General features: G+C 50.6%; 1 protein-coding gene and 1 non-coding gene across 2 annotated transcripts in view; both read right to left on the minus strand.

Annotated features, from left to right (window-relative positions):
- The window catches only part of VAC14 (VAC14 component of PIKFYVE complex), a 64,240-nt gene that overhangs the window by 33,849 nt on the left and 8,580 nt on the right, over positions 1-21,811 (minus strand). The window contains exons 6-13 of the mRNA XM_032919649.1: positions 21,696-21,803; positions 20,837-20,946; positions 19,560-19,666; positions 18,425-18,559; positions 17,998-18,150; positions 15,581-15,638; positions 9,074-9,218; positions 8,726-8,791 (exon numbers count right to left, since the gene is read on the minus strand). Coding sequence (XP_032775540.1) covers positions 8,726-8,791; positions 9,074-9,218; positions 15,581-15,638; positions 17,998-18,150; positions 18,425-18,559; positions 19,560-19,666; positions 20,837-20,946; positions 21,696-21,803 — 882 coding nt within the window. The remainder of the gene's footprint in view (positions 1-8,725; positions 8,792-9,073; positions 9,219-15,580; positions 15,639-17,997; positions 18,151-18,424; positions 18,560-19,559; positions 19,667-20,836; positions 20,947-21,695; positions 21,804-21,811) is intronic.
- TRNAG-GCC lies at positions 16,890-16,960 on the minus strand. The gene has a single exon. It is a non-coding gene; the product is annotated as a tRNA-Gly (tRNA).

The following is a 21,811-nucleotide window of genomic DNA, read 5'->3' on the forward strand; positions in this document are numbered from 1 at the left end:
TTTCTGGACAAGTTATTACAGGGTGGGTTTGGTTTTTTTTCGTTGTCCTCAACCCTTCTCATGTCTCAGGCTATTTTGGGTCCCCCTTCATTCAAATGTCCTTGGATCTAAATGTTTCATCAGCCGTCCCCGATGCTCTGAGTGTGGCAGAGCTGTGCAGAGCAGAAAGGCTGCCAAAACTGCTGACTGCCACGTCTAACTCATCAGCATCTAGCACAGCACTTCCCCGATCACTCTTTGCCCACCAGCACAGTGTGCTACGTTTCCACATGCTCTCACAAGGCATCTTTCTGAGGAGCTGCAGTTATATGGGAGTTTTAGCTGCTGAGTTACCAAAAAACCCCTTAACCTTGAGAAAGAAAATCTAATTACATCTTTTTTTTTGATCATGGAGAACTTGAAAACATGACCCCTGAATTAGAAAGAGGAGCTTCTGGGTTTTTGAGCAAGCAGTATGGTGCTCAGGCCTGGGTGCTGGCACAGTCGTGGTGCTCCAGGAGGCTCCCGCATGCTAGGGAAGACCCTGTGCCTATAAACACAATGGAGTCCCAGCCTACAGCTTCTAGGGGAGGAAATAAAGTAAGACAACAACAACTTGCACTGCTGTCCCTGAAGAATACGGCACCTCTGTGATACTGCCAAGGATGGGACCTTGTGGCTAGCACAGGAGGTCACTGCCATCACCAGCCTTCATCCTCTTCCAGGGAAGAGAGCCTGTCCTGGCAGTCCTGCTGGCAGAGGAAGGACCTTGCCCATCAGTGGCTCAGATAAAGCAATGCTGGTGGTGTTTCGTTCCAAGCAGAGGATGCCTCTGAGCAGACCTCATGATGCCTGGTCTCCTGAAGCCTGATGTAGATTTTCTAGTGGCTAATCATGCGGGCTTAGCTGAACTTGCAGCCTTGGAGCAGGGAAAGGCATTAAGTTGTGTCTCATAAAGGTTTCCAAGTCTCAGTGTCTTTGGCTAAAACCCTAAAAAGAGACTCAGGGCTTGGCTACCAGGGCTGGCAGGCGGGTGAGAGCTGGGAGTCTCGTTCACGCTACCAATTCTCCTGAACCCAACACAACCAGGAGCCAAGGCCACATGCGGCTGATGTATGGCATGATCCAGCCACTTGTGACTGCCATCCTGCTGCATTTGCTGCTGCCCTGATTCCCCCATCGAGGCCAGCACTTGGGCTATCATTCAGCTTAAACTTCACCAGCAGCATCAGGCACCATGAACAAGACCCTGGGCTGGACACAAATCATCCCTGCTGCCTTCCAAAGCATATAAAGCTGTGTCTTATTCTGTGAGGCTGGATCCTTAATCCAATCTCCCAGAGCCATATCTGAGATGCTGCTTGGGCTTGAGACGCTCCAGGCAGGGTGCCTGGGCAGCAGTGACATGCTGAGGGCATGGCTGGACCTCTTGAGCTTTGGAGAGGTTAAGGGGTGTCACCCCAAGCCAGCATGTAGGTCACAGACAGGAGGTGGAAAAAGCAGCATGGACTGAATTTGGCAATTGAAAAGCATGGAGGAAATAAGAAGCAGGAGGGACGGGTCCATGAGCACCTGGAGGAAGAGGAAGAGCAGGCAGTCATGAAGGCCTGGGATTTTCCAGCCGTGGGAAAGAGGCAGGGAGCTCTGGCTCCTGCTGCTCCTTCTCTGCATGCTCTGGAGTGGGTTCCCAGCCAGGGACGAAGGAAAGCCAGGAGTGCTTGGTATGCACTGCACATCCCTGCGCTAAGCAAAGCTGGAGCTGGCAGCTGGCTTTGTGTGACCCAGGAGGCTGTAAGAAAGCAATATCCTGCCATTGCCATAGCAACGGGCTGGCTGCGCCAGGAGCGAGCTGGTCCCATCCATCAGGAGCCCAGCAGCTGTCGGACCCAGCAATGCTGGAGCACAAGGGCCGGAACCATTCCCAACTACCAGGCAAGGGCATGATCCCGATGACCAGCCCAGAGGAGCTGCCACCAAGGAGGTTTTCCTGGTGGTGATGAGATGTAGGGTGGTGTGCCCCTGCTCCAGGCTTCCTGAATTGGAAGGAGCAAGGAAAGCAGCATCACCATGCATGGGGAGACCTGGCCAACATCACAAGCCATTCCCAGCACTTGATGGATGGATGGAGCTCTTTGCACAGCTGGGTGATGAGGAGCAGGTTATCAGTCAGTTATAAGCTATTACAAATAAGCAGCTTTCTCCTTGCTGGGAATAGGCAAGATTTCTCCCTGTATTGCCTCCAGGGCAGGAATTTAAAGGGCACACAAACCAGCCAGTCTCTCCTTAGCTTCTCCAGATCTAGGTTAGATTAATTTGCTGCTTGTTCTGGTTGAACGAAGCTGAGACCAGCTCTGCTGGCAGCGGCGCAGGAGAAAAGCAGCACCTGAATGGTGTGTGCTGGATGGGATGCACCTCCTGCATGCAAAGCATCGCCTTGATGCTCCTCGGGGAGAGTTTGCCTCTGGCCAAAACACTGGGCTGGCCTGGAATGTTGTAAAGGAAGGGGAGGTGATCCCAAATCTGCTACAGACTTCTGTGGAGCAAGATGCAGCACTCTGCAGCACATGGGGGCTGCAGCAGCAGATCCTGGGGCACAGATGAGGGCAGGGATATGGACTGAGCTCCTGAAGATGCTGTCCTTGCTGGTATTTATGGCAATGTCCCAGAGGGTGGGGATTCCCTGGTTAATAAAATGAGGCACACAATACCAGGGGCAAGGTTATTCTTGCCAAGAAGAAGATAGGAATTCAGCTGATGGTGCTACCAAGATGAAAACCAAGAAGGTTTAGGGCTGCAAAGCACTTCTTTAAGGAGGATCAGTTGTCTTAGATCAGGGAGGCTGTAGAAAAGCCCACAGTATTACCAAACTGGCAATGCTGCAGGAATGACCTGGTGGGGACCAGGAGAGTCGAGGACGCTGCTGGGTGCTTCCTCCTGCTCCATCACTGAAATACAGCCTCTCGCTGCAGCAGTGTGCACCAAGGCTGCCCCAGAGGGCTTCACTTATTTTGTTTTATATTTCCCTTTCCTCCCTTCAAACCTTTTAGCCATAGCCAGGGGAGGGCAGTTGATCACAGGCAGACAGCCCCAGGGCCAAGAGCAGCCAGCAGCAAGGCTGGCTGAGCCCCAGGCACACACAGTGTGAAAGGCAAACCTGTGTCCCCCCTGCCTCTACAAGCTTTAAAGACAGAAAACCCACCATTAATCTTCCCGCACCGATTTAACCAGACCTCTTTTCAGGTCCCCAGCACAGCAACTTTTATCCTCTGATCTTGCCAAGACCTTTTTTTTTCTCTTTACAGCCACCGGATTTCAATCTGCAGCCAGGAGCAGAGAGAAGGCAGTGGGGCTGGGGGCTTCTCTTCCCCAGGGAAAATCCTGCTAGGTCGTGCTGACACATTCCTACACCATCAGGAAATAGAGCAGGCACTGGGACGAGGGAGGTCATTTGGTAATGCAGCAACAACCACCTGAAACCAATCTGAAAACTCCCTGTCCTCACCTCTGCTTTCACAAATCCCCCTAAGGAGGTATTTCTTCATGCATTAGAGGGCAGGGAAGGAGGCAGGACAAGGTCCAGCCAGTGGGTGGGGCTGGAGGAAGCCGGAGCTGCCCTGGAACATCCCTGCGGGCACACTGTGCGGAGTCGGATACCTGCAACCCCTTCAAATTCAGCACTCAAATAGTCCCAGAGCTAATAATATGTAAAAGCTTTGCTTTTATTTGCTGCCTGTCTCCAATCCAGCATCTCCCTCTGCACCCTGAGAAGCCAGGCATCCAAAGCCAAGCTCACCAAATCCGACACCCTACACCTTCTCCCCTCACACTGAGCCAGCTTCCCAGACCAGGATTGCCTGTCCTCCATGGCAGATGGGTTTAATCTGCTCCACGATTTCACCCAGGAATGCTCCAGGCACCACCTCAAGCCCAGGCTGCCTGCTGACCGCTAGTTTTTGCATATACATACAAACTGTATATGCGTATGTATAAGCAAGGCATGCAATTATGGTCTGGAACTGGTGCTGAGCCAAGAAGCTCCCTATGAATCACACTCCCCCCTGAGAAACTTCCTATTCCTGCACAATGCAGTGCAGAGATTATCTTTCAACCCAGTGCCCTCACAATGCCTTGGAGAAAGCATCACTCCACCCTGCTCTAAGACTTCTGCTTATGGGCTACTTCCATGTATGGCAGGCTGGGCTGACCAGATTTTCCACCATCCAACTGCAATTACATACCTCTGTCTACATCCCATCATTTCAGTCCTAAGCTCATCCTCAGTGTAACTTCTCTTTTGAAAACAAGCAGCCTCCCTGCTTTGGTATCTTGTAGCTTTGAGGCCCAACCCAGAGAAGCTTTACCACCAAAAGAAATTCAAATTAAAGCCAGGCACATGTACATGAGAATTCTTCGCGGTCTTTAGTTTACACCCTCACTTTGCATGGGGTCACACTATTTTAGCCATAGTGGATGAGAGCACAGTGGCTCTAAAACCAACAGAGCAAAGCTCCAAACCAAACCATGTTAAGATGGCTATTTGCTTTGGCACAAGCTTTTGTTCAGCTTCATTGTACTGGGAATTGGTAGCAATGGGAGAAGTTTGGCAGGACTTAGTGTGACAGCAGAGCTTAGAGAGCACGGAAGAGACCTGGGCTTCAGAACCTTGCAGTGCTGCAGGAGGACACGCAGGAGGGCTGTAGGAAATAACAGCAAAGAAGAGAGATGAATATGAGTATTCCACCCCACCTGGGGTTCCTCCTCTCCTAGTTTAATACTGGAAACCCAAGACAGGGGCAAAATGTTTCAGCTTGTCATGGAGAAGTTGGCTTGAAGGTCACGTAGATGTTCAAGTCCATCACTACCTCCACAGGCAGTGGTAGCCCAGGCTCACCTAATCCTTGTGAGGGAAGGGTACCAACTCTTGTACAGTGCTAGGAGCAGACTTCTGAAGGATGCTCTAGGAGAAATGTAGGAAGTTCCAACCTGGTCTAGTGGAAGCTGTCCCTACTCATGGCAGGGGATTGGAACTAGATGATCTTAACGTCCTTTCCAACCCAAAACATTCTATGATTCTGTGATACAGCTGCAAAAACCAAGCTAAGAAATCATTTGGATCTTCTTCCTGTATTCAAAGCCTTGCCTGGCCGCTGCAGTAACACAGGTAGGTTGTCATGTTAGCAGAACAGAGAGGAAGCTGGAGTCTACCCTGCTTCACATCACACACCAGCTGCACCTCACCCGTCATTCCTGCATGAGTCAGAAAGAAGTCCCAGCACAACTTCCAACCCCCAGGAAGATTGAGAGGAGCAGATAAGCAAACAAGAACATGTTCAGCTGTAAAGAAATGACTCCATTTTGGAGCCAGAGAAAGGCAAACAAAGCAAAGGAAGAAACCAGCAGCATCAGTCCTCCATAGTTTTCTCAGAGATGCCCTCACTGCCTGTTGTGTCCACCTGATCTCAGCACCTGGGTCCAGCTGGGAAGGCCCAGGGAACTGAACAACTACCTCAGAAGCTGCCTTTGCACAAGGAGCTTGCAGAGGGAGATAACCCAAAGAACAGGTCTTCTTTTCAGCACTGCCTACCAGCAGCTGCGCTTTTAACCTGTGGTGGAAAGTTCTAACCCACTGCCTACAAAGAGCACTTGGGCTTTAACTTTTCACCTTTTCTAATATCCATTCTTCAACCAGGTGTTTGGGCTGTGAGACTCACACCAACAAAAGGAGCAGCTTGTGCAGGAAAACCCTCTCCCAGCCTGATCCTGTTGGTCTTCGAACTGTGAGGAAGTTTTTAAGCACATCAAATTTTAAACAGGGCTTTTAAAGATTGCTTTCAAAACCAGGTCTCAAATGCAGCATGGAGCCTCTCCCTGCTGGGGAAGCACAGGAACCAGCACGAGGTGATGCAGTGCAGCAGTACAGCATCTGACAGCCAGGAATCCTGTATCCTGACTTGTCTACATATCAAAGGGAACTGCTTGCTCCCACTTTTCTGTGCTGCCTTTGTGAATCTTAACTAGATCTCTTGACCATTTCTTTACTGGAGCAGGAGAACTGGGTAGTAAGGGGAACAGGAGAGAAAGCAGAGATGACTCAGGATGCCACAGATGCATTGTTAGATTCTGGCCTCTGTTCAGCATGGTGGAGGTGGTGCAACACCTTGTGCTACCTGAATGATAAAAACAGGCATGACAACTTAAAGGGCATAGATCCAGCTCCATCCAGCTCAAGTCTTTCCTTGCTTTGGGCTTGACTGATGGCAAGCAGAGAGAGAGACTCAGAGCAGCTCAACAAGGCCAGACCTTAAAAATAAGTTGCCAGAGGACAGTCTTTCAGTGTGATGCAAAGCCCTGAATAGCACTGACCCTCCAAAGCCAGATTCTCCTTTGGTGATGAGCTAGTGAGAAACAACTGCTTCAGGACAGCTTCAGAGCACATTAGGAGAGCAACAGCAAGCCTCCAAACTGTGCATGGGGGACAGGAGATCTGCAGGCACTGCAAAAGGATGTTGAACTTTGCTGGGAAGAAAGATGGGACTGATACCACTGCCCAGATGGATTCCCTTGGGGAAGGCAGCACTGCAGGATGAAGACAGCAAAAAAAAACCCCTCAAGATGTGTGTACACCTTGTGCTACACCATACAACACACAGAGCCTTACCTGGGAAGGGGAAGGAAATGCTTCCTCATCAAGAGAGCTGATGGATTAGCTCATACAGGACTCCACACCAACCCTGTGATCCCCAGCCTGTTAGCCAAGAGCTCCTGGGGAATCCCAATCCAGGAATCTACTCCAGGACAACATGAATATGGATACAAATACTGTACTGAGCAGGGACTAATGGCTAAGAGAGCACCCTGCATCCCCTTTTCTAATAGGCATTGACACCGCAGGTTAGCCACCTTCATCTGTCCTCATCATTCCCCAAAACACTTAGCTCCAACCCCCCTACTCTTTCAGCTATTTCCATTTCCTCTGCAGAGAGCAGCAGATCTGGTTGGGAGCCAGCTGAGCAGTGGTGTTTAATGGATTGACTCGTCTATGGATTTCCTTAAAAAAAATAAAGGAGAGCCAAACATTTAAATAAACAGAAGACAGGATTAAATAAATCAGCTTAAAATTACTTTTGAGCCATTCCCAGTTATGTCACATGGAGGAAATGCATCACCAGGGTCCTTTCTTCACTGTTTTTTTTCAAATATTAATAAGCAGTGTAATTGCAACATGAGTCACTGCGATCTCCTGCCAAGCTGGAGGGACTATCTGCAAGATGCAAGCTTTCTAGAGCCTTGCAAAGGCAGATGTGTGCTTGGGGACTCTTTTGGAGAGGTCTGTATGGTAAGCAGCAGGGTATGGAAAATGGCCAAGCAGTTGCTTGCCTTTGCAAGTCATTCCTTTGCTTGCTCATTCCCTTCCCTCCTCTCTTAACGACCCCCTCGCACATGGGATTTATTGTGGGGTTGGGCTTTGACGCCCTGAGCATGTAAGGCAAAGCAGATAGTGTGTGATTTTTAGTCCATGAGGAAGGTCAGGGCTGAGAAACCAGACAGGAGCATTCACAGGTCTAGGCAAGAAGTAATCAGCTGACAGTAGAAGTGCTACCACTGCCCATGCTGAAGCTGTCAGCTTCCAATCAAACACTAGAAATGCTCCAGGGTGCAACGGAGATGGGGAGAAGATGCCAAAGGTGCCAGAATTGAGATGACTGGAAGCAGAGAAGAGAGGTGAGGAAGAAAGACAAGGAAATGGGAAAATGGTGCAGCACCTCAAGAAGGGAGCAGCCTTGGAGATGAAGAACACTGCCCTGGGAGGGCAAGGCACAGGCAGGCGAGCGAAGTCAAAGCTAGCTGGCTCACTCATCACTGCCTGATTTCCTTTGCTCACTTCCAAAATGAGCCAACATGATCATAGAATCATGGAATAGCGTAGGAAGGGACGTTAAGGCTCATCCAATTCCAACCCCCCGCCATGGGCAGGGACACCTTACACTAGAGCAGATTGCTCCCAGCCCCATCCAACCTGGCCTTGAACACTGCCAGGGATGGGTCAGCCACAGCTTCTCTGGGCAACCTGTGCCAGGGCTTCACCACTCTCACAGGGAAGAATTTTTCCTGTCTCATCTCGATCTCCCCTCTGTCAGTTTAAAGCCATTCCCCCTTGTCCTGTCCCTTGCAAAAAAGCCCCGCTCCAGATTTATTTTAGACTCCTTTAGGTACTGGAAGGTTGATGTTGATGCTACCGGGCATCTACTGCAGCCCCACCAGGCAACGCTGATGCTGCCCTGCTAGCTTAATCTCCTCACAACTCTGATTTTGCAGTGCTGACTGGACACAATCTCCCACACATCTCTACAGAGATGTTGCGAGGTGCCTGAATTCCCACTCACCAAAGATCTGACCACAACCAATGGAAAGACACCAGCACTAGGGACCTAAAGTTCCAGCTCTCTTCCCAGGCAGGCAAAAAGGCATTTTAAGAGTTGGCTTTGAAGAATCAATTTTCAGAGATGGAGAAGAAGGTTTACACAGACACAGGGTCACAAACACACCAGCCTAAATGAGACCACAGGGCTTTCAGCTGGGCAGCTACCTGCAGGCTCTGCACTGGGCCAAGAAGGTTACACTCCTCAGTCCCAACACTGGCTAAGCCTCAAAAAATCCCTCAGTTCAACCCCAAAAATCCAAAGCCCAGATGGATGTGGAGATGGTAAACTGCCAGGAGGACTTCTGCAGCAGCTGCAGCACTTACCTCATCCGACTCATCTGAGAGGGTCCGCAACAAGTTGGGGAGGAGGCTGTCGGTGTGTCGGAACATCTAGAACCAGAAAAAGGATGACATCAGTCCTATAGGCTTGGTCACCCCCTGCCACAGGACCCCTCGCCCTGGGGGAGGCTGCTGGGGCTTCATCAGCATTTTCCATCTGAGCAGGAGAGCTCTTCTTCCTTAAGCTACTGGGTATCCAGCAACCAAAGCCTTCTCAGAAAAGGCAGGAGGACACTTGGTTGCAATGTTGCTAAGATAATTACAGCCAATTTGAAGGTATGAAGCAGTCCCATGGGGGAAGCAGAAGGCTCACAGGTTGAGCCCCTGACCTACCTTACGAGGAGTCTTGATGTACAAGTGGTAGAGCCATTTCAGGACTGCAATTCTGGTCATCATCCCAATGGACGTGTCATGAAGGTGGCAGTCTAGCACCTGAACTATTCCATCCAGGTTCAGGGTCACCTGGATCCTCTCGCAGCTGCACGGAAAGGAGAGAGGCTGGTTCAGTGCTGTAATGTCCAACTCACTCCTCCCATGGTGGAGAGGTCTACAATACACCAGAGGCTGCATCAAACATCTCAAACCTGAGAAACCTCGACTCACCCCTTGGCCTCTTCCTGCCCCACTCAGCCTGGCCACCCACATTTCTTATTCTGTGTATCCAGATCTGCTCATGGCAAATCCAAAACTGTGCTCATGTCTTCAAGAGTTATGACAGCCAGGAAGCAAGCTGCAGGCTTGCAAGCCTGCGGGCCACGGCTGGGCATGGCCAGGTTTGCCCAAGTGGCACTATGAGATGGGGAAGCACAACAAGAGACAGCAACACATCAAAAACTTGCTTTGGAAACAACAGAAATCTTCCAGGCTTCAAGGTTTACCACTTTCCCAAAGCAGCTGGTACCTATGCATGGCAAGACACCATGTTAGATGAATCTAGTACCATGACTGTGCCGAGAAACTGGTCCCTATTGCTGGCTCCAGGTTTGGGGTTCAAAGACTAGAGATCCATGAAATGCGCTCAGAATCCAACTCCAGTTTGACCAGCTCAGACATCTCCAGAGAACAACAATGCACGTCTCCTCAAAGTCCATGAGTTGGGGCCACCCACCATTTTTGGGATGCAGCTCTCTGCTACAAGGCTGCCTTGAGAACATCATCTTATTTCCCAAAAGCCATCCCAAAAAGGTGAGGATAACCCTTGGTCATCAAGCAGGAACGAAAGCAAACAACTTTCGTTCACCAGGATATTGCCTCTTTTATAACACGATCAGGCTGCAGACCCTTAGTTTTTATTCCCCAGTTTTCCCTCAAATAGTTGGGACCTGTATAGGGCCAGGAGACTGCACTGCAGAGGAGGTCACGTTACGGCTTTTTTTTGGTCCTGTTTGTGATCCTGAAGTCTACCTGATGGTTTCCCACCTCCTCAACAGCACAGAGAGATGCTTGGAGCTGAGATGGTTGGAGCAGACTTCCAAGAGGCAGCTGCACTGAAGAGCTAAGTCACTCCTGTCCTACCCAATCTTTTGAATTATTCAAGGCTGGGCCAGACTCTTGATGACTTTTCTAGAGTGCGCAGAGCTGCTCTGCATCTCCTTTGATAAGAAATCCTAAGGGGCAGATTTCTCATAGCATAATTCGCAAGTAGAGCTGCGGCTTAATAGGATTTGATCTTCCCCAGGACACACATTGTAAGGGCGAGAGGAGGAGGCTGCAGCCCCTCACAGCCCTGGAGATATCTGACTGCTTGATGTGCCTCATGGAACAGATGCCAGGATCTGCAAATTGCATTTTGAGTTAGACTAGGTTTTGCTTTGATGCTGCAAACAATAGCCAAATGCTCAGAACTGAGGGGAAGGAGGGGCTCAGAGCATGGCGAGTTCAGGAGAGATGTCCAATGGAGCAGTGCCCCAGGCGGTTAAAGCCAGCCTGAAGGAGCTCCGCGTCTGGTTTTCCTGCAAAACCAGCTCCTGCCGCAGCAGCACAGCCTGCCACCCACCCAGCATGGGGCTCCTGATGGAAGACGAGCATGAATCCTTGATCCATGCCAAAATATGCATTGCCTGTGCAGGATGGGAAAAAACCCCTCAGGGTAACACGTGCTTTTACGGCAAAGTGATCAAAAGGAAGGCAGAGAGAAGCAGTGTGTGAACCCAGCTGGTTTAGAGGTGGCCCTGATGCTGCCACATCCACCAGGTCCATGCTGCTGTGAGGCAGGCCAAGAGCACGCAGGGTGACATAGTTTGCCATGATGCCATCAGAGGAGGATGCTGGACTTCTGCCAGCACAGCAACAAGCCATTTCACAAGCAATTGTGCCAAAGTTGCTTGTGAAAACCCCTTCCCCATGAGGCAGTACTCAGGCAGAGCCAACATCCACCCGAGCTGACCCCAGGTGGCAGCTGGCAGCGCCCGGCTCACCTTCAGTGAGCCAGACCTCAGCCATGCCATGTACCATCGTCACCCTGCAGCTCCCCAGGCTCAGCTCCTCCTAAAATGGATGGTGCTGGACAAAGCTTCTGGCCTGCCATCCCTTCCCACATCTGCCAAGATAAACCTTTTAGGGAGGTTGCTGGTGGAGAACCAGCTTGTTTTCTCAGCACAAACCCAGGACATCTATCCTGAAAGGCAAGAGGTCTCATAAACATGTGAAATTTGGCTAAAAATCTCCCACCAACCATGCTCCTCTGCCCCTGAGATGGAGCAGCGCATGGGCTGCCACCTTTCCAGGGCTGAAGGCAGCAGATGAGCACGGGAAGCACTGCTGTGGCTGCAGCTCTAAAGCAGGATCACAGCTCGTGCCAGCTCTCCTTAATCCCCAGCAGCAGAGAGTGGGAGCAGCAGTAACGGCATTGCCTTAACGTGATCCTCTGGGCTGCAACGCCAGCTCGCACACCAGCATCTGCAGCAGGGCAGATGTCAGATGTAATTGCTTCCATCTAACTCACTACCCCAGATTCTCCTCCGGAGGATGAATGTGGCCCTGGCACCACCTCTGTGGTTCATCTGTGACAGCAAGAACATGTTTTTAGAGTGATCTGAGCAATGGTGGGGGCTATACCAGGCTCTCACCTCTGGATATGGGCACCCTTTGCTCAAGCTGAGTGGTGGGGCAGGAGACCCACAGCACAGTACATCCCTCCCATTTCAGAAAGAATCTTCAGCACAGGAGCAGAGCTCACTTTTCCACTGCATTCAATCCATGGTGATGTTTTTCACCCCGTGTGCCTTACCAATTAATTTTCTCATTTTTCCCCTTTCTTTAAGGGCTTCTGCCATCTCTCTCCTCAGCAGTCACCTTTTCTCTGCCAATGCCTGAGCTGTCATCTCCCTCCTGGCCTCTTGCCTAGCCCACCTGCTTTCCTGACCCCATTTTCAGACAAGGTTAAGGTCCAGGCCAGGCTCTAGCCTTTAAGCAGGCCCAGTGAAGTGGTCTTGCCAAGGGTGCAAATAGCCAGGCTCTTTCATTGTGGGCCAAGTCACAAGGGCAGCTCCCATACGGGCTGGCAGCTGTGCTGCTCAGCGGGCTCGGGCCAGCAGCCAGGAGGTAAAGAGCTCTTCTCTGCTATGGGTCCCACAAGCTGTTGCTTTCTCATACTCCATCACTCTCCTTTTGGTGCTCTTGGCTTCCTTCTGCTTACTGTGGTTTCCAAGGACTGGAAGCGCCTGCAGCACCAGCACAAGCTGATCTCCCAGAGAAGCAATAAGGTTAAGGCCTAGGCAGAGTCATCCAGTCCAACAAGCTGTAGATCACCATGACAAGCGTGCCCAAGCTCCCCTCCAGTTCATCTATCCAATGGCGCAGTGGGAGCAGTGAAGGGAACCCACCTCCTTGCTCCAGGCTGGAGAGGAGGGCCAGGAGGAGCCTCCCCAAGAGGACACCCTCAAGCCGAAGGCTGAAGCATGACAGGCTGCTGGAGAATGGGGCTCCAAGGCAGGCTTGGTGCATGAGCTCAAAGCAAGCCATCGTGCTGCCTTCGGCCAACCATTTCCCTGGTGCTGTGGGGCACCCAGCACCATCCCTAGCCTCCACCCAAGTGTTCACCACCTCGACGAGCTCCCCATCTCGCTGGCTGAAAGCTGAAGGTGCACCACGCTCTGGGCATGGAGCTACAGCAACTTCCAGCCCGAGACAAGCAGCAACAATTTTGGCTTTGGACTAAGCCCTAAATACCCAATTTCAAAGTCTGATTTAAATGTGTCCTTGGGCGGTTCAGCCATGTGGCAGCTGTTTGGCCTTTCTGCAGAGCAACAAGCATCTAACCCAGGCAGCTGCTTGCCAGCCATGCCTGACCATCCATGGTTCGGAAGTTGTTTCAAACTGCCCAGGTCTTGTGCTGAAACGCCAATGCAGCTACAAGAGCCTAAAAGGCACTTTCTAGCTGCTTTGGTCCAGTGATGCAGGACAGACATTTGCATCTTCTCCTGCAGCAGCTCAAACTGACGGAAGGAAGCCCGGGCTCTGCTCCAGCAGCCAGACTTCCACCTCCCCTTCCTGATCTGGGCTTATATCAGCCATCACAGCATCAGCACGGTCAGCTAGGCCACAGGAAGGCTCCACTGCCTCTGAAACACAGTTCTGGTCCACCTCCGGGGACAGTTTTTGCAGAAGCTGGAAGCAGGCACCTCCACCTCCATGGGGAGCCCCAAATCTCCTCCAGCCTCGTGCAGCCAGGCTCTCCCAGGAGCCAGTTTCTGTCTTGGCACAGACACAGTCCCCATTTTCTAGTAAATGCCACCAGGAAGCTCCCTCCAAGTGAAGCTGGCAATTACCCTGGAAGCATTTTGGGTTGCCAACAGCACATTTTAGGAGCGGGGTGGGAGGAAGGGGGCTATGTGTGTCAGTTTATGGCCACAGGAACGTGCCCAGCATGCATATATCAAGCATTGAGGCCCGGTCATCTTCTTGGATGGCATCTTCATGGAAGACACCCCTGCACAGACACCGGGCTGTAAGCTCCTCCACCCATGCTGATGGAGATCCTCCTCCTCTCTCCACTGCTGCAGTCTATTCCTCTGCAGACCTCAGCCGTGCGGGGAGGGCAGGAGAAGGGGGCGAGAGCTGGATGCCTGGCGCTGGATGCCTGGCACCGGGCCATGCTCCAGCACTCATTGGGGGAGACTGGGGAAAGCAGGGGGAATGAACAAAAACACAAGCAAAGAGTGACTTCATCTTTAAAGGCAGCTGCAACTTCCTCCATCTGCAGGCTTTCCAGCTTTCCAAAGCAATGCAATGGTTTCTTGTGGTCCTGTCATGACACCCAGTGGGCATTCAGCATGCAGCTGCCTGCTCTCTGATGTGAATTACAGCTGCAACTGGTGCCAGCTCTCATCTCCCAGCTCCAGCGACAAGCCAGGCAGCCTGAGCAATAGATGGAGCACTGGGCTGAGGTCCACGGCTCCTGTCAGCCTCCAACAGAGCACAAACCATGCCAATCCCCCTGCAGTGGATGCCATGGTAAAAAGGTTTCAGGTCCTGACGTGGGGCCAGCAGAGAGGTCCCACAAGATGGCCTCAGACCAGGTAAACCCCAGGATAAAACCTGGAGTCTCCCTTTTTAAAGGGCTTAGAAGGGCTCAAACACAAGTCTTTCTGTAAAACTAGGTCTCTTAGAGAGGCAAAGGGTCTTGCCTGCTGCCCTGGATGGTATTCCCTTGTTTCTTCCTCAGCTCGGGCTCTTGGTGACACTATGACCAAGTCACTCCAGCTCTCCCTGCTTCTGTCTCTTTGGTCTTCTCTCCCTCTCTTCTTCAGGCACAACTTCTTCAGCACAGAGCCGCAGTTATCACTTGTCCTCCTGACTAAATGCCTCTCCTTTTCCTTCCTCTTCCCAATTTCAGTCCTACGCACTCCCGCTTCAGCGCCTGCTAAACTTTAAGGGCTTAGCAAGGCCAGGCTGGATGTAGCAATCACAGGAAAGCCAGGGAAAACCATTTAACAGCTATAAAACAAAATCCAGGTGCAAGTCAAAAGACCTGTACTTTCAAGAGAGGAAAAAATTAAGGGCATCATTAAGACCAGGGAGTAGCTGGGCTTTGCAGGAGTGCAAAAAATGGAACCGAAGGTACACACCATCAACATGAAAAGCTGACGCTTGCATTGCTCTGGGATGCATTATGATGGGCATCATGCATCAGCCTCACTGGTAGGATGCAGCTAGAGTAACAGATCCTATTTTGGGAACCACGACAACCAAATACATGCATCATCACAATAGAAGTGCTGGAAATCACGACCTCTTAGGAAAAGTACTGCAGGCAGCAGTAGGAAAGTAAATGTGATGTAAGAGTAGATGGATTTGCTTCCAGATTCATTGACAGCTGGATGGGAAGAAAGGTATTTGCAGGAGAGATTATTCAGATGAGATACTGTGCCTCCAGCAGACCATACACCGCTGTTCCTCTACCACCATTCCTCTGCTAAGGCACGAGGGAACCAAATGCCTCCTATTTTGGCCAAGCTAGAAAAGCCATAACCAAAACAACCATTCGCTTTCTCCCCACCTTCAGCCTGTCTTGAAGCCAGAGTGCCCAACCGTGGGGACCTGAAGACAGGCAATGTGCAGAATTCTGACACCGCTGCTTCACCAGACCCCGCCAGGGGGCTTTGCAAGGTCTCCTGAGGGAGCAAACCCCTCAGTTTACCATAAAGTCAAGACGTTTTGGTGCAACTGCATCAGAAAGTAGCAGCCAACTCCCAAAGCATCCACCCCATGGTGGCCCAGAAAACCCCAACTTCTTTCCAGCCAAGACCATCATTCCCCAAAGCTATGTCAGTTGCTGTCTGCACCCCGAGAAACTTTCCCTTCTTCCCAAGCCCCTCTGAAGCAACAAACAGACCCTACCTGGTTACTGTCAACACACTGTCGCTGAAGCTGGAGTCACTGGCTACATCCAGAAAGCCTGGGGGCAGGTAAATAGGAGACACAGTTAGTGGGATGGCAGGGAAGGCAGAGAGCATGGAGAGCTACGTGACCTTCTGCAAAGACATTACCAGCCACCATTTGAGAGTCTGGTGACCCTGAGGATCCCTTCTACCTGCACTGAGCCTTTAACACTCCTTGTCAAAGTCTTCTCGACTGCCAGAGGTACTGGATGAAACTGGCACAGGACTGCACTTAACTGGCAAAATGCAGGCTGCACAGCTTCAAACCTCTGCCCGAAACAAGCTCTCCTCTGTAACAGAGACCCACAAACATCCTTCTGATGGTTTCAACCATTCTCAAAGAAGGATCTCAGAATGGTTTCACAGAATCACAGGATGGTTTGGGTTGGAAGGGACCTTAAAGCTCATCCAGTTCCAAACCCCTGCCACAGGCAGAGACACGTTCCACCAGACCAGTTCTCTCCAAGCCCCTGTGTCCAACCTGGCCTTGAACATTGCCAGGGATGGGGCAGCCACAGCTTCTCTGGGCACCCTGTGCCAGCGCCTCAGCACCCTCACAGGGAAGAGCTTCCTAATATCTAATCTAAGTAGATAGACATATAGATATTAGACGTATATTATTACGTATAATAAGTATTATCTGACATGACTAGAACTAGTTCTTCCAGAAAAATGTGTGTTTCAAAGAGCTTGCAAGATCTCCTGCCACATTTCCACTCACTGAAATTTTAAATTCAGAATAGACTCATTAAATTAAAGAAGTGCAGAGCTGCCTTCTATTGTCCAGATTTCAAGGCCTAGAGATACTACACAAGCACAGAAAAGGCTGAGTCCAACTCAGGACATCTCCACTTGGCCAGCATTCCTGTAGCCTGACTCCATGTGGAAGCCAAGCAATCCAAACAGCTTTCCAACCTTTGCTCTATGCTAAAACTGGGTCTTATAAGGATGGTGAAAACGTTACAGGATGAACCTGACCCTTCATGCCCCCTTGTGCTCACAGCCTTTATTCACACATGCAACAGCACCACCACATCAGCACAGGGGACCAGAGCTGCAAAAGCATCACAGGTTTATCTGATCCTGCCCACTTCAAGGTAAAATCCAAACCCAAAGGGGTAGAGATTAAAGAGGTTAAACTTTCTGCTGATGTTTTAAAGTTCTTCTGCTTTAATGAATTTTAACGAAGTATTCTTGGGACAAATAAAGAATAAAACTTCTTGCTGCTGTGCTACAGCACTGAATTTTTTCCCTTCCAAAAAAACTACTGCATTGGCTGGGAATTGAACCCGGGTCTCCCACGTGGCAGGTGAGAATTCTACCACTGAACGACCAATGCCACCATGTGCAATACTGCCTGTGCACCAACCTGTGTGCCCACTGCCTGCACAGCTCCCTGCCTGCACAGCTCCTGCCTCCTTGCCTTCCACCTGGCTGCTGTTGAACAAGAAAAACCCTCAGCCTTTCAATTCCCACCTTCCTGCTCCCTCTCATAGGAAGTTGGGAATCACTTTGGCAGGATTTTCCAAAAGCCACTTGCTGGCATGTTACAAACAGCAGCAGTTACAAAACAGCACCAGGCTGAAGGTGCAGCCCCAAAATAAAGCGGATTAGCTTGTGTGATGTAAATGTTACATGTATTTCACACTCCTGGACAACAAGATGTGCCAGAAGCAGCATTTAGTCATGGCAGGACAACAGCATCAAAGGGATGCTGCTGGAAAGCTAAAGCTGCTGCTGTTTCCAGGCTGTGTTTCCATCCACTGGGAGCTTCTCGATTTAGTTTCTTCTCACTTGAACACTTTTCCAGGTCTCCCACACCACTTGCAAACTTCTTACCTTTTCCGTTCTGGACACTTTAGGACTGGAACAATACCTCTGTGAGGTGACGGCCTCAAGAGCACCATGAATTTTGGAAAGGACTGAAAATTCTTCTTTCTATTCTCTACCCTTCCCCACACAGACATCCTCCATGCAGGTGTTGATGCTCCCCCAGGACTAACACAGCTCTCCAAGCTCTCATTTGAGAGCATCACAGCTCCTACTAAACTAGACACTGCAGGACGGGTGGGCTATTCTCTCCCTGTGTTACTTAGCAAGACACTAAACATTTTAACTATAAATGATCTTTTTCTGGGCAACTTAATGACTAAGTTGAAGTGAAGCATTGTGAGGGGATGCTCACCAGGGAATGCAGCACTGCTTGCAAATCAGGCCATATCAGTGACACTGCCACAGCACCAGTGCTCAAAGAAAGCAGAAGGGTTCCATGTGCCCTGAGCTGCCCCAGGACACCAAACCAACTCAGAACTTCTCTTGAGGACTTTTCTTTGACCTTCCTCACACTCTAATGGATCAGAACAATGAGAGACTCACCACTGGATGATGCCTCTGGCTTGGAAACGAACTCATCTGAGATGGGCTCTGCCAACAGGATTGACGACTGCCTGGCTTCATCCATTTCATCATCCTCTGGGATGACCAGCTTCATCAAGCTCTGGTTACACACATTCGCCACCTGCTTGATGTCTGAGTGGAGGCAGTGTAAGGAACACACAGTCCCACACACAGAGAGTGCCACATCTGGCCAGCCATGGAGAAGCCACCACAGCCCCATCAGGGCTGCCCCAGCCCAGCTACTGCAACCCCCCTCAGGTCCAAAGTGCAGATTTCAGCACTTGCTGGGACTTCCCCTGGTGCTCTCCAGCCATGTGGCTGGACCTGCACCCCATGGGCAAGGAACAGGCACTTCCCTGCAGGTTGCTATAGCAGGAATGGGAGCAGCTCCGAGTTACAAGGATACTCTTCTTGCGATCATCGTAGGAGAGACATGGCAGCACAGCGGTCAGGATCCCTGAGGAGTAAGGCAGCATCACCCGGCCAGCCAGCTGGATGAACTCCCTCATCCAGCACATAGCCGTCAGCTGGATCAGGTCATCTGGAAGACACGGGACAAACAAAGGTGAGGGAAAGGCCAGCAGTGGCAGCTGAGCAGACTCCACAGGCCAAGGACCACCTGCAAGCAGAGCTGCCTCTGCTCCATCCAGTTGCTAGCTCAGAGAGACCCTAATCTGTGACAGTTTAGTCGCAGAGAAGATATATAAGACCTAGTCTGCAGTGAGGTTGACATTAAGCATAACCATTAGGTTTCACAGTTAACCCAGTTCAAACAAAAATGCTTCCTCATTTACAAGTATTCTGTCAAGTTTCCCAATGCATAAGGTTATTTCCTCTGTCACACCCGTAGCAGCTGTGTGTGTCGGTCAAACATCACTCCTGCAGCTAGGCTTTTATTTACCTCCCTAAATTCTGGAATAGGGCAGTCCAGACTGCTGGGGCAGTCACCCAAGGCAAGACTGGATTTTAGGCTTAAACACTGTAAATTCATGGGGCATCAGTTCAATCAAGAGCAAGCAGTCTGGGTCTATTTCTGCATTTCTATCTCAGAAGCAACCCACTCCCATTCAGCAACATTTAAAGAGCAGTTTAAACTCGAGGAACACAGCTCAGCGACAAGATCCTTGTCAGGAAATGCATCCAGATGCAGCTGTAACCCTCTGCCACCACCTACAGCAGACCTGCAGGAGGCTAGAGTGTTGTGTGGCACATCAAGCTTAACTGTCCTGCCTACGCACCTAGTGCCAGCAGAGATTAAGACAAGTGCCTAAGGAGATCCTTCCAGATGTACCGGATATCCACAGCCAGATATTTTACTTTCAGGCACTTCTGCTTCAGGAGGATGCCAGAGCTGAATTTGAGCCTGGGGATCAGCAGCGCAAGAGCAGTAGCTGCCTGTTCCCCCTTTCAGTAAGATTTGCATGCATGATGACAAAGAAAAGGCAAGTGGGTGAGTGGTGAACAGCCACTGGAAAACTCCTGGCATGAACCTACGGTCGGCATCACGAACACAGAGGTGGATGCTGCTGCTTGGTCCTCACCTGCTGCCTGGCAGTGGATCACAAGGATATTGGCCATTTCTGCAAACTTGACACTGGAGGGATTCTTCTTGATCTCCTTGAGGAACTCCCCCAGAGCCATCTCACACCTGCAGAGAGGCAAAGCAGCTGGTTAGTGTTTGGAGATCTTGGATGGAGAAGTTATTGGGATGTTACAGAGACCAGCCTCCTACAGGCATAGCACACAGGCTCTACTGGGACCAAGGTATGCCTGGGATGTGAAGCACGGAGGGGAGTGGGGGGCAGAAAATACCCAAAGCTTTCAGTGCTTGTTCCTCAACATGTGGACACTGGGAAACAAAGCAGGGAGGATCCAGGAGGACTTAGCAGTGGGACAGACCCAGGCCAGTCTCACCACATACTTGGGCCCTACAAAACAGGTCCAGTTACTCTCTCCCAGTGCGAGAAGCCAAGATCCTCTGATCTCCCTGAGAACATGCAGCCACTCCTGCACTTCACAATGCCTCTGTCTTGAGACCAGCAATGGACCTGAGGAGCAAGCTCACAATACTTGCTTCTTTTCTCCACCCAGGAGATGCTGGGTTGGTGCTCTATCTTGCTGAGAGAGACTCACATGCTCCAAGCTTGTTCAGAGGGCTCATACTCCATCTGAAAACCACACATGAGCCTCTGCAGCTCTAGTACTGGGTGCAAGGGCTGGGAAGGCAATGGCTCAATCAAGCCAGAACAGTTTGTCCCCCAGCACGGACTACAGCATCCTCCACAGCAGCTCCAGCCACAACAATTCAGGGAAGGAATGTCCTTGCCAAGGACACTTTGATCCACTGACCAAGCCAGCTAGATCACTCTGTCTCCCACCACATGCATGGGATTTTGCTGCAGTTATACAGAAGAGCAGAAAACAAGTCACAGAATCACAAAATCACAGAATAGTTTGAGTTAGAAGGGATCTTCAAAGCTCATTTAGTCCAACTCCCCTGCAGGTTCCCTGAAGGAACACCTTCAACTATATCAGGTTGCTTAGAACCACATCTAGCCTGGCCTTGAGTGTCCCCAAGGATGGTGCATCCACCACCTCTCTGGGCAACCTGTGCCAGTGTTTTGCCTCCTCATTGTAAAGAATTTTGTCCTCACGTCCAGCCTGAATCTCCCTTTTTCAGTTTAAAACCATCACCCCTCATCCTGTCACAATAGGCCCTGCTAAAAAGTCTTTCCCCATCTTTCATATAAATGAAGAGGGTGATGGCCAGACAGTAAGCAAGGCATAGCCCTCGCACCCAGCCAGCTTCCATACTCACATTTTCCGTATCTCCTTATTGTTGTCTCCCAGGATCTGGAAAAGCCCATCCAGGATTTCCGGGAGGTAATCCAAGAGGTTGATGTCAGGCACAGACTCCAAGACCAGGATCTAGTTCAGGGGAGGAATAAGAAAGTAGAGGTGAGTTTTGGAGAAGCTACCTAACATCTCCAGCACAAATCTGGCACAATACCGAGGAACTCAGAGCTGAGCTGTGTGGGACGGTGGTGAAGGACAAGAGGACAGCGTGGAGTTGTCTCTCTCGGAAAGAAGCTGGGCTAGCACAGGAAGCAAGCGATCAGCCTGCAGCTACCTTTCCAACCACAGCTGTGTAAACCAGAGCAAGGATCAGGAATGACTGCCAAGTAGCATGCAGGCAGACCTGGGCCAGCAAACAGTACAGCTGAGAGAGCGCAGCAGTGGCACGCATCCCTCCCCAGACCGAAGCCAAGCACTGAGAACTCCTGCCTTGCACAAAAAGGAGAAAACAAGTAGATTCCTTGCCTCCTGGAAAGCAACAATCCTGTCACTGTTGGGTGATGGAAACACTGTCCCTTGGGAGAGCGTAACCTCTAGACCATAGTGTGTCTATTTATACAAGCGATGCTTTGACTTTTGTTTCCTAACTTGGTGTGCAACATCCTGCACAACCATGACATCCCTACAACTGCAGCAGTGTGGTGACAGGGAGCTCGCATTTTATAGAGGCAGGTGAAAAAATCTGCTGGCTTAAAACCCCCTGCCCAAGTGAATTCAGGTGCCTGAGCCCACACATCACCATGGATATCTGCTGTCTGCCCAGACACAGGATGCTGGTGGGTCACAGGATTTTGCAGTTCAGACTGGCAATATGCACCTACCCAGGATATGATGAACTGGCGGGCATACTGGTTGTTGGAGTAAATCCTCTCACGCAGCAGTGGGATGAAGCCTACCAAGTCAAACTGGTTGCTCTCTGTCACAATGTCCTGCAGAG

The sequence above is a fragment of the Strigops habroptila genome, chromosome Z (genome assembly GCF_004027225.2).
Source record: "Strigops habroptila isolate Jane chromosome Z, bStrHab1.2.pri, whole genome shotgun sequence".
Classification (NCBI taxonomy): Eukaryota; Metazoa; Chordata; class Aves; order Psittaciformes; family Psittacidae; genus Strigops; species Strigops habroptila.